We start from the raw sequence: 12,796 nt of genomic DNA, 5'->3' as shown, positions 1-12,796 counted from the left end.
GCTCACTGCAACCTCCACCTCCCGGGTTCAAGCGATTCTCCTGCTTCTGCCTTCTGAGTAGCTGAGGTTACAGGCACGTGCCACCACACCCAGCAAATTTTGTATTATTAGTAGAGACGGGGTTTTGCCCTGTTGGCCAGGTTGATCTCGAACTCCTGACCTGAAGTGATCCTCCCACCTATGTGATCTACCTCTCCTGGCCCTTTTTACTTTTTTAAAAAGGTTTTTTTCCTTCAGACTTCTAGCTTTGTTTCTGCAATGAACATAGACACCGAGCGTTCTATTAGCCTATAGAGAAACTATAACTGCTGTTGACTTTCTCCCCAGTCTCACAAGTGTAATATTGCTATGAGTTGTCTGTAAAATAAGTAGTTTCAACTTTAGGATTTATACCTTTTTTTGTACTTAGCTAGATTTTCTTTGTAGAAAACTTTGTGCTCTTCAAATAGCGCATCTAAACTACATTAAATGTTTTTCTAAATGGAACATGTTTTAGGCTTTTCTAGAATTTTGCACTTGTTTTCTCTTACCTCGGGTTTATCAGAGAACTCTTTCAACTAAAAATTTTTGCTCCCTCCCCTCAATCATGATATATCCTCAGATGCCTTTTCTTAATGTTGGATGTAGTACTTAAATGAAAAGTAGTACCCTTCCCTCCCTACCAGCACCATCATCATACTTTCCCCACTTGAACTTGGATGTGCTTGAAGGTGTTTAGGTATATTTATTTTTTATATATTACTATGTAACAGTGGACCCTAAAGTTTAGTGACTTAATAGGGCAATTCGTTTATTTGTTCAGATTTCTGCGGGATGGGATTGGGGCCAGGGCTCACCAACTATTCGGTTCTGCTCCAGGTGGCGTCATCTAAAATTACTTGGCTCCATTAAGTTGGTGGCAGTCATTGAATGGAATGGCAGCCATTCCATTGAATGGAATGTCCAAAAGGCTTTTCTCATACATCAGGCACCTCAGTGTCTCCACCAAGTGGCCGCTTCCTCTCTATATGGATTGCTAGGGCCTCCTCACAGCATGCTGATCCAGGGTAACTGGATTACTTACATGGTGGCTGGATTATAAGAGGGAATGTTCCAAGAAATACAAAAGCAGAAACTGCTGGTTTCTTAAGGCCCTGCCTTAAGTTACACAGTGTCACTTCTATCACATTCTCTTGGTCTTAGATGGTCACGTGGCCAGGTCAGATTCTTGAGAAAAGGAAAAAGGAAAAAGAATGGCAAAGAATTTTTTGCTATTTTTAATTCATCTCAAGACATAATTGGTTTTACCTTTGGGCATAAGTAGGATCAGTCTTGGTTAGAGCCACAAAGAAATGAAGAAGATAGCTGCCCTAATTTCCCATTTCCAAAAAAACCTTTTTACATTTAAATGTTTTGGAAATGTTTCTTGCATGTTTAATTTATAATGTATAGTTTTTTTCTCTTGAAAAGCTATTAAAAAAAATCTGTTGCCACATCTTATTGGTGGTATCTTAAAATTGCAACAACAAAAAAATTGTTTTCTTCTCAGTTCCCAAATTGGAGAGGGGAAAGGAGGAGAGAAATTTTACTTTAGTATGATTACTATTAGCAATGGTGATTCTAAAATTCAGATGAAGTCCACATAATAGATTAAAGTATAGGTGAAATAAGAATGGGCCCAGAAAGTTGAGTGTAAAGTAGAATTTAGCAGTGGCTAGCTTAGAGCTTTAAAGAAGAGCAGAGCTTTTTATCTGTTTAAATCATGCTACAACAGAATTCAAGAGGAAAATGTAATTTGCTGAGAAATTCTATGTATAAGGAGTTTAAGGAAACAAAGTATATGAAGTTTTATGTAGGTGTTCATCACAGAATTATTTGTAAAAGTATAATAAAGTCTAAGAGTCAATAAAATAGAATTTATTAAGTAAATTATTATTAATCCATGTACTAACAAATACTACCTAGCTGTTAAAATGATGAGTTAGGAAAAGCTTTACAGGGAAAGATTGCATGATATAAGAAAGATGTTAGAAAACAGCATGTGTATTCTAATCCAGTGTTTGTGATTATGTAGCATGCATGCATAGCCTCTCTCTCTCTTTCTCTCTCTCTCTCTGTGTGTGTGTGTGTGTGTGTGTGTGTGTATGTGTGTGTTTGCAGATAAGATACTTGGAAGGATATATGCCAGCATGCTAATAGTTATCTGTGGGTTATAGAGTTACAGATTATTTCCATTTTTTCCTTTATACTCTTACTATTTTTTTAAAAAGCAAAATTATGTATATGTACAGAAAAGAAGGGCTATTACTAAAAAGAATATAAGCCACACATGAGATTGAATTTTGTTTTTATCTGTATAATACATTTAGTCTTTAGATAGGATTCTATTGAGGGATAATTTTCCCACATAGAAGGAGAGGCATCTGGAGTGCTTGGACCCTGCATTCACATATTTAGGGAAAGAACCAGGAACTGCTAGTGTCTGGCCATATGATGTTGCCACATCACCATTCTTATGTATGATTACTATCATAGCACTTTTGATTTCTAAATTCTTAGAGTTGTCTTCCTTTGACCATCAACTCCAGCCTATTTGAGGCTTTAAAATCTGGCTACTACAGTATTTTATACCAGGAACACTGAATCATTCAGACCTGAGCTATCCCTGAAGTATACTATTGAATCTATAAAAGTGTACCTTTTGTAGTTGAAATTTATTTTGAGTTATTTACTGTTTCATCATAAACCAGCATTTTTAAAAAGATCTATGTTTTTTAGTTTAGGGTTAAAATGTGTAAAATGATCTATTAAATGTGTTAATATAACATCTAAAATGTACAGGTGAAGGCTTTTTTATCTTTTTGAAATGTATATTGGTAATGTTCTTTTGTTTCTTTTATTTTACAGAAATGTGTTTTCTTTTTATTTTTTAACTAAGTTATTGGTAATTAAATATTTAGTGTGTCTGAATTGTAGTGCTACCCAATTTATTTTAAATATTATACTTTTATATCAACTTACTTTTGTTCTAAACTAATTGGAATAACTTTAAATGATCTCTTGCAAACCCAAAAGTGTGTGTCGCAGAAACAGATGATAATTGTATTACTTCAACAAACAAAATCTTTGTGGCTATCCCATCTCAGTACTAGCTAGTTATAATTTTTCTTATTTAAAAATGGATAATATAGAAGCAACAAAAGGTTGGGGTTGATAGTGTTGTAAAAACTAAGGAAGAAATAAATTTTTGTGTAAACTACCAGTTTGTAAAGATCATATTTCTGAATAGCCCATTATGGAGATGGTGAGACATCTCCCAGTTTAATGCCACACCTGACTTTCAGGGAAAGCAAGAAATTTACGTAATCAGATTTGTGTATCAGAAATACTATTCTGGGTTAAAGGAATATAAGATTGGAAGAAGTTAAACTTCTTAGGAAGCTGTTCCATAATTTTGTTGTAGGATATTCTTATTGCTGCAGGCAGGAATAAAGTGCAGGAGGTAGTTCAAGAGATATTCAAAAGGTAGAATGGACAGGATTTGGAGACTCTGCGAGGTAAAGAGGGAAGGACGAGGAAGATGATCAGTTCAGCTGTTTGGTTTCAGCAGCTAGGCAGATGATGGTGCCATTCATTGAGATAGCCATTATAGAAGGAGGGAAAGGAATTTCTTCCAATAAAGTATCTTTGATGTAGTGTTTTACCCCTGTGGAAAGTGAAAACTGGTGTCCCTTAACAGCTTGAGGGAGGGCATAGCTTATTTGAGAAAGTTTAAGCAGGAAGGAGAATTCGTGACCCTAATTCCTTTCTGTATTGGTAATTGAAACTGTTTCCTTGTTTTTCCCTCCCGCTCCTCCTGGCTCATCTGTTTGGATAAGCTTGTCAGCTCCAAACACATTAATAAATGGAGCTTTTTGCACATCTGGACTTACGGGTACAGCAGCGTAAAGATCAGGAGATGTAGTAGCCTGTATCCCTTAGTTATAGATTTTGTAATCTTTAGACAATCCTTACTGCATTTTTGCACAATTCCCAATGTTTTTTTAGGAGACCCAGAAATACTTGGTTTGACTGTGGCTAGCATGGTAATGACACATTTTTAAGGATCAGATTTTATAATTTTTAACTTAAAATTGCTTAAATATTACTATCTTCATGGCTTATTAACCATGGATTTACATCTTAAAGGTGAAAGCAAATGTCTCCAAGAATGATTGTTGATTCTGAAATATGCCCCGATATTTCCAAAACAAACTTACATGGTACTTGTATGTTTGACATATCCATTAGAATGTGTTTCAGGCTACAATAAAACAGAGAAAATAGCACAGAGAAAATACTTAATATTTTGTGAGGTCTTTTACATTTAATCATAAAATTTTATGGCTAATTATACTTCTGTTTTGCCTTGAAGATAATATATAAAGTCCTATTTTTCTTAAAATTTCAGATAGAAAATGCTGCTGAAGAACCTAGAGTCTTATGTATAATACAAGATACTACTAATTCAAAGACAGTGAATGAACGGATCACTTTAAATTTACCAGCGTCTACTCCAGTCAGAAAGCTCTTTGAAGATGTGGCCAACAAAGTAGGCTACATAAATGGAACCTTTGATTTGGTGTGGGGAAATGGAATCAATACTGCTGATATGGTAAAATCCTAGACTTAAGCTTCTAAAAATGTTATTATAGCCATTGTTGTTGCTACTAATGATAATGTTAAATCCTGGAACTCTTTTTAAATCATAAACAAAAGTATAACAACTACAGTAAGAGCCTATGTGCAGCTCAGTAATTGGATCCTTCATCTTCCTTTGCCTCCATTCTGGATTTAACATTTGCTTGTCCTAAAGTTTACATAATGTCATTTCGTCAGTTTTTTCATTCATGAAAGGTGACTCACATAATATTGTCTCAACTAAATATTCAGTAATATTGTCTGTATTTACTGAGCAGAATGATGATCATCGTATATTTTTCCATGGTAAAAGATTGTAAAATCATATTTTATGATCTGATTTTTGGAAAGGAAAAAAAAATATTCATAGTAAGAAAAATGGAATCATATATGCCTCGTACATTCCCATGTTAACCAAGATTATCTCTTGCTAACTTTTATTTCTTTTTATTTGTGTGTCTATGTGTATTTCTGGGCAACTTTTTTTATATGTTTATTTTTCTTTGTATGGACATGTATAGCTTTTGACTTTTGACTCTCAAGCTTAAAAACATTTTTAACGACTGCAGTCTTGTCAGATCTCTTTGAGGGTATACTTTCTAATTTTAGTCTTCTGTTCTATTAACTGTTTCCTTAAGTGTTTATCCTTTATCCATTATATTTAGTTTCTCTCTTTCATGGTGTGGCATTTCTTTAAATATTTAGTGATTCTTACTTTCTGCTCATTTTTATATTTGAGAATCTCTGTTCACTTCTCTGTGGATGCTGATTGAACTTACCATATTCAGTTCTTGGTTGTTGTGGAAAAAGGGTGGGACATGCTGCTAGATGTGATGTGTTTATAATTTGTTCTGGGATTGACTGGTTTCTGACTCTTTAGGGTTAGGAGTTGATCAGTACCTAGTTAGACAGCACTGCAGTGTCTCTCTGGTCACAGTGCCCACTCTTCACCCTGACAGGAAATAGGCACTGCTGTCTGCTGCATAGTCCAAGGAGAAAAAGAGAGGAGATACCAAACTGATCAGAATGCCTTTTCCCACTTGCTCACTTTTAACTGTTTCCTGGCTTCTACATCTTGACCTTAGTCTGAAGTTCCTTACTACCTTTATCTCCACAGTAATCTTCTCTTATAGGATCTTTGGGCTATGGTTCCCTTTAGTTTTATTTTTCCATAGATCTGATCCTGTCTGTTTTCTGTTTTCTAATTTCTCAAAATTTTTGGTTTGCTAAGCATGCTTTTTTTTTTTTTTGGACATTTTATGGACTTTTGGGGAGGATTATTGGGAGACATGTACTTAGGTCATCATTTGACCTAATTTTGTATTAATGTTTACTACCAAAATAAACAATTGCAATTACTAAAAAAATTTCTAGGAATCCTTGATAGACATCTCTCCTTGGGCCATTTTTATAAGGGCACTGATCCTATTCATGAGGGCTCCACCCTTAAGACCTAAACAGCTCCTAAGGCCCCACCACTTAATATCATTGCATTGGGGATTAGATTTCAGCATATGAATTTTGGGGAGACATAAACCTTCAGAACATAGCAGAGACACTAATCATTTTTGCCTGGGATTGTGGTTAAGGAAGGAGACCACTGAGTTGGATCTCATCTGCATTATTAGAAGAGTATTCTAGATAGTCTTTTTTGTTTCCTTTCTCTCCGTCCACCCTACATGATAGTTAGAATTATTTTCTATCATCCAAAATTGTAGCACTTACATCACCTTTTAGTTCAGTAACCGTCAATCACTGTTCATTGCCCACTGATTAAAAATCTCAGACAAGCTACTATTGGCTCTTTAAGGCTTTATACTCTTAAATCCCAGATACTGCATTGATTTATTTTCTTAACATAAATTTCCATATTTTTCTGTCTTAAGTTTTCCAGGAAAATACCTCTAACAGTCAGTGAAGTTGAATGTGTATCCCTATGGTATTTGGAGTACATATTTTAAGTTGGTTCCACAGGAGAATCAGAGATGTTTGATGTTGCCTGATTTGTCCTTAAAATCATATTATACTTTTTATTCCATAATATATTTGTTTTTTTAAAATATAGAACTAATGTTTTAAACTGAAATTAACCAGTAAAATTGGTAGTCAGACAAGACATAGAAAGATAAACAATATTTAATCTGAGACTTTGAATAGTTTCTGGTACATCACCACATAATTTCTAGTGTTGCCCTTTGTCAGTTTAAAGAATAGTTCTGTACTGCCCTAGGTGTCTTCCCAGGTCCTATTAATCTTTTACCCTTAAAAAGCTTTACTCAATGTTTCCTCATGCTACTTTAAATGTAATTGTTTTCTCTTTGACCTCCTATCCCCTTTGGCTGAGCCACTTATCATAGTTCCTTTTTGTTATAGGTGTTATTCATCTATGTCTTTCCATTTCCAATGTAAGCATTTTCATGGCAGGAACCTCGTGTAAATTTTGTATCCTCCATAAACATTCCTTCTGGGCATTCAAAAAGCATTTGGTAAATTATCTTCCACAATAGCTTTAAATAGCTGTATGTCAGGATTACCTTTGTATAGCTATTACTGTACTCAAGAGCTCTATTTCTGTATTTTTATTTGCCTCCTGTACATTTCTACAAATATGACTGCTTTCTCCTGCTTCCTGCATAGTGCTGAATGGATACTCCTCAGAAAACTAAGCCCATTTAGCTACCCACCACCTTGTATACAGACACTTACTGAGGTAAAACCCCTGTGTATTTCAGCTATATCATCTGATCATGTCCCACCAGTGACTTGAAGGAACCCAGCAATCCCTTTCTTCCTTCCATGTGGCTTCTTTCGGCTTCAGGTTTTCTGTGTCCTGTTTTTCTTGTGGATTGATAGATGTTAGCCAAAATTAAGAGGTAGAACATATATTTGCTATTTTATTTACTTAGCACGTCTTTTGCACTGTGTTCATAGTATTCTAAGCTCTGTACAAATGTAATCTTTTTTAATCCTTATATTATTAACTACTCTATGAAGTAGGTGCTACTACACCCTCATAGGTGAAGAAACTGAGTCATGGGGAAGTGAAATAACTTTCCAAAGTTACACAGATAGTAAGTAGCGGAATCTCTTACGGTTAATTTTTTTTGTCCTCAATACCTGCACTTTTATACAATGTTAATTAGTGTTAATTTCCTAAGAAATAAAGACATTTTCATAAAATGAGTATAAGGAGACTCTGCCCATGTCTTTGAAACATTGAAAACATTTCTTAATGCAACAAAATAGTTTTAAAGATACTTACTTCTACTCCCTCATTTTTCTCTATAGTGGTCTGGAGTGAGTGAATAGGGCTTGGGGCATACAGAGTCTCCTCTCTCATCCACCAACTAGAGTATATTAAAATGACAGCTAGAGTTGAAATTGCCCTACCATATAAGTTACATGAAGACTTGAATCTTAGATGTTTAATTTTCAAAGGTCTGATCACAATCACTTCCATACCCCCTCGGTCCTCTGAATCCTAGTGGTGCATTTGAAATAGGTATCATTTACCAGGAGAGGCTTTTCCTTAAGGAGTCTTTCTAAAGGCTATAATATATACTACATTAGTTATATTTTTGTTACATTACATAATTATGTTACATAATTATTTTGGTTGGGTTGCTTAGTATGTTGCTTATCTGGTATTTTTCATCATATTTATATATCAAAACATTTTAGTTTTTATGTAAAATTATCTTTGGTCAGTTTTCATGAAACTCCATTAAATATCATATTGCATATATTGTATAGAACATGGAGAGAAATGTTTATAGATTCTTTTTATGTGTATGTAGTACTTAACACTCTTAACTTTCACCTTTTCTCTTTTTAGTTTTTTAGATGTTGGGGAATGTGAGTCTCTGGGATACCTATCAGTGTATGCATTGTTATTGGGCTTAGCTATCCCAGTTAATGAATAAATGAGTTAATTCCAAGCCTACATGAACAGAATTTTACCAGATCATTGCTAAACAAATGCTATTTAAATGTAGATATGTGTCCATTTATAGATTACTTATTTTATGTTTCTCATAATCTGAAATATTATGTTTTATGTCCATAGGCTCCACTGGATCATACCAGTGACAAGTCACTTCTTGACACTAATTTTGAGCCAGGAAAGAAGAACTTTCTGCATTTGACAGATAAAGATGGTGAACAACCTCAAATACTGCTGGTAAGCTACTTAGAAAACCCTGTTTTTATAATTTTTGTGCACTGTCACCTACTACTTGAGGATGCAGTTTCCCGAAGGAAATAAGATGTGTTTTGTAGTTTGTGTAATAAATTAATATTTTTTCATTTTCTGTTGGTTTAAGTGTGTAGAATAACATAGTTACACTGGACATCCATAGCAACATTATTTGTGTATACAGACTGTATATAGACCGTAGTCTGTTGCCACGTTGGATTTAACATATACTGCTGTCTTCAAGACCACTGCCATACCAGGGATGGGGGTGGGTCTAGGATAAGTCAGAGTGCCACAAGGATCTCCTGTGTTTCAGTAGTGACCCTTCCTTTGTTTAAGCATTTGCTTGGTTGCTGTAAATCTTCGGTGGTTTTCGTCTGGTTTTTCAGTATCTGCGACAAGGTCATTTCCATTCTCACTTCCTCCCCTAACCTGCCACCTTTTTTGGAATGACTGGTTGTATACATTAAATGTTTCATTTCTATTCTTTTAATATTTATCCCAATTCACATTTCAGTAGACTTTCCTGTTCAGCCCAGTTGCCTTTGAGATATCTAATGCAGTAACTCCCAATTTGAGGGCTATTCCACCAGAGATTTTTTTTTTTTCCTCTCAGTACATTGTAGAGAACATGAGTTAAAAAAGAGTAAGAGGAAGGGACTGAGATGGCTGATTAGAAACAGCTGTGGTCCACAGCCCTTATGGAGAGGAATGAAAGGGACAAGTGAATACAGCACATTCAACTGAAATATCCAGGTTCTCGCATTGTGACTGATTAGGCAAACAACTGGACTCAAAGAGAATGAAGAAAAGCAGGGTGGGGCAATGGCCCACCCAGGAGAGGCACAAAGCCAAAGGAATCCCCACTCCCAGCCAAAGGAAGCTGTGAATGATTGTATGACTCTGCCCAGGAAACCACGCTACTTCCATGGATCTTTGCAACCCTAAGATCAAAAGATCCCCTCAGGAGCCCACGCCACCAGGATCTTGGGTCCTATATACAGAGCTGTGTGGGATCTTGGTAGAGCAGTCACTTGGGCACACATACAGACCCAAGAGTTTTACGTACTCCAACCCCAGGATCCCCAACAAGGTGGGAAGTCCATCCATATATATACCCCTAGGAAGGGGGCTGAATCCAGGGATCCAAGCAGCATTGTTCTGCGGGCCCCACTTCCACAGCACCTCACAAGCTAAGACTCACTGGCTTGGAATTCAAGCCAGCCAATGGCAACAGGCTGGAGTCTGCCCGAGATGGGATAGAGTTCCCAGTGGGAGGGGTGGCCACCATCTCTGTGGTTCTGTTGACTCAGTCATTCCAGCTGCTGGCTTTGGAGGATTCAAATGGTCTGGACCAGGAAGGATTCCTCCCACTGCAGCACAGCTGCTTTGCCAGATCGTGGCCAAACTGCCTCTTTAAGCTGGACCCTAATCCATTCCCCCTGGCTAGGAGCTCTTTGCAGGGACTTCAGTCACTCTAGCCAGTGTTAAACAGACAGAGCCCTAATCTCTCCCTGGGATGGAGCTCTGGGTAGGGGAGAGGGGAGGCCACTGTCTCTGTGGTTTGGTTGACTCAGCCATCCAGCCTGCCAGCTTTGGAGAGTCCAAACGTTCAAATGAGGAAGGGTCCCCACAAAATGCAGCACACCTTCTCTACCAGAAGGCAGCCAGACTGCTTTAAGCATGCCTGATCCTGTTCCTCCTGACTGGGTGAGACCTCCCAACAGAGGTTTCCAGCAACTTCCTACAGGTACATTCAGGCCAGCAACAGGTCAGGACCCCCTGGGACAGAGTTTCCAGGGGAAGGAGTAGGTGGCCATCTTTGCTATTTCACAGCCTTCACTGGTGATACCTCCAGGTATGGGAAAAACTGAGGCAACTACGGCCTAGAGTGGACCCCCAGCAAACTGCAGCAGCCCTACGGCCTGATGGTTAAAAGTAAAACAAACAAGCAGAAAACAATAACAATAATATCAACAGAAAAGACCCTACACAATCCCTATTCAAAGGTCAGCATCCTGAAAGATCAAAGGTGGATAAGCCCACAAAGATGGGAAAGAGTCAACACAAAAATGTCGAAAACTCAAAAAACCGGGATGCCTCTTCTCCAGATGACCTCAGTGCCTCTCCAGCAAGGGCACAGAACTACTGAGGCTGAGATGGCTGAATTGACAGAAGTAGGTTTTAGAAGGTGGGTAATAACGAACTTTGCTGAGCTAAAGAAGCATGTTGTAACCCAATGCAAAGAAGCTAAGAATTGTGATAATACAGAAGCTGACAGCCAGAAGAGCCAGTTTAGAGAGGAACATTACCAACCTGATGAAGCTAAAAAACACACTACAAGAACTTCACAGTGCAATCACAAGTATCAATAGCAGAATAGACCAAGTAGAGAAAAGAATCTCAGAGCTTGAAGACTGTCTTTCTGAAATAAGACAGGCAGACAAGAATAGAGAAAAAAGAATGAAAAGGAATGGACAAAACCTCCAAGAAATATGGGATTATGTAAAGAGACCAAACGTACAGCTGATTGGAGTACCTGAAGGAGACAGGAAGAATGGAACCAAGTTGGAAAATATACTTCAGGATATCATCCAGGAGAACTTCCCCAATCTAGCAAGACAGGCCAACATTCACATTCAGGAAATACAGAGAACCCCAATAAGATATGCCATGAGAAGATTAACCCCAAGACAATAATCATCAGACTCTCCAAGGTCAAAGTGAAATAAAAAATATTAAGGGTAACCAGAGAGAAAGGCCAGGTCACCTACAAACAGGCAAACAGTAGACCTCTCAGTGAAAACCCTACAAGCCAGAAGAGATTAGGGACCAATATTCAATATTCTTAAAGGAATTTCCAACCCAGAATTTCATATCTGGCCAAACTAAGCTTCATGAGCAAAGGAGAAATAAGATCCTTTTCAGACAAGCAAGTGCTGAGAGAATTCATCACCATCAGGCCTGCCTTGCAGGAGCTCCTGAAGAAAGCACTAAATATGGGAAGGAAAAACCATTACCAGCCACTACAAAAATGAAGTACACAGGCCAGTGACACTATTAAGCAACCATATAAACAGGCTCGGAAAATAACCAGCTAGCATCATGATGACAGGATCAAATTTGTACATAACATTATAACCTTAAATGTAAATGGTCTAAATGCCTTAATTAAAAGGCACAGAATGGCAAGCTGAATAGAGTCAAGACTCATCACTATGCTGTCCTCAAGAGACCCATCTCATGTGCAGAGACACACAGGCTCAAAATAAAGGGATGGAGGAAAATTTACCAAGCAAATGGAAAACAGAAAAAAGCAGGAATTGCAATCCTAGTTTCTGACAAAACAGGGTTTACACCAACAAAGATCAAAAAAGACGAAGAAGGGCATTACATAATAGTAAAGAGTTCAATCCAACAGGGAGAGCTAACTATCCTAAATATATATGCACCCAATACAGGAGCATCCAGATTCATAAAGCAAGTTCTTAGAGACCAACAAAGAGACTTAACACTGCCACACAATAGCAGTGGGAGACTTTAACACCCCACTGACAGTATTAGACAGATCATTGAAACAGAAAATTACCAAAGATATTGAGTACCTAACTCAGCTCTGGATCGAGTGGACCTGATAGATATCTACAGAACTCTCCACCCTAGAACAACAGAATATACATTCTTCTCATCACCACACAGCAGTTACTCTAAAACTGATTACATAATCAGAAGTTAAACACTCCTCAGCAATTGCAGCAGACTGTCTCTCAGACCACAGCACAATCAAACTAGAACTCAAGATTAAGAAATTCACTCAAGGCCAGGCGTGGTGGCTGAAGCCTATAATTCCAGCACTTTGGGAGGCCGGGACGGGTGGATCGCAAGGTCAGGAGATCGAGACCATCCTGGCTAACACGGTGAAACCCCGTCTCTACTAAAAAA

General features: G+C 37.5%; 1 protein-coding gene across 3 annotated transcripts in view; it reads left to right on the top strand.

The window, feature by feature from the left end:
- USP47 (ubiquitin specific peptidase 47) overlaps nucleotides 1-12,796 on the top strand; it is a 118,868-nt gene that overhangs the window by 34,897 nt on the left and 71,175 nt on the right. For 2 of the 3 annotated variants that reach the window (XM_011954279.1, XM_011954278.1), the window contains 2 exons: nucleotides 4,430-4,633; nucleotides 8,726-8,839. In XM_011954279.1, coding sequence (XP_011809669.1) covers nucleotides 4,430-4,633; nucleotides 8,726-8,839 — 318 coding nt within the window. The remainder of the gene's footprint in view (nucleotides 1-4,429; nucleotides 4,634-8,725; nucleotides 8,840-12,796) is intronic. The other variant, XM_011954280.1, reaches the window with a different exon arrangement.

This window comes from Colobus angolensis, unplaced genomic scaffold, assembly GCF_000951035.1.
Source record: "Colobus angolensis palliatus isolate OR3802 unplaced genomic scaffold, Cang.pa_1.0 Scaffold380, whole genome shotgun sequence".
Taxonomy (NCBI): domain Eukaryota; kingdom Metazoa; phylum Chordata; class Mammalia; order Primates; family Cercopithecidae; genus Colobus; species Colobus angolensis.
Note: the sequence above shows the minus strand (reverse complement) of the source record. Positions and strands in the feature narration are given on the sequence as shown.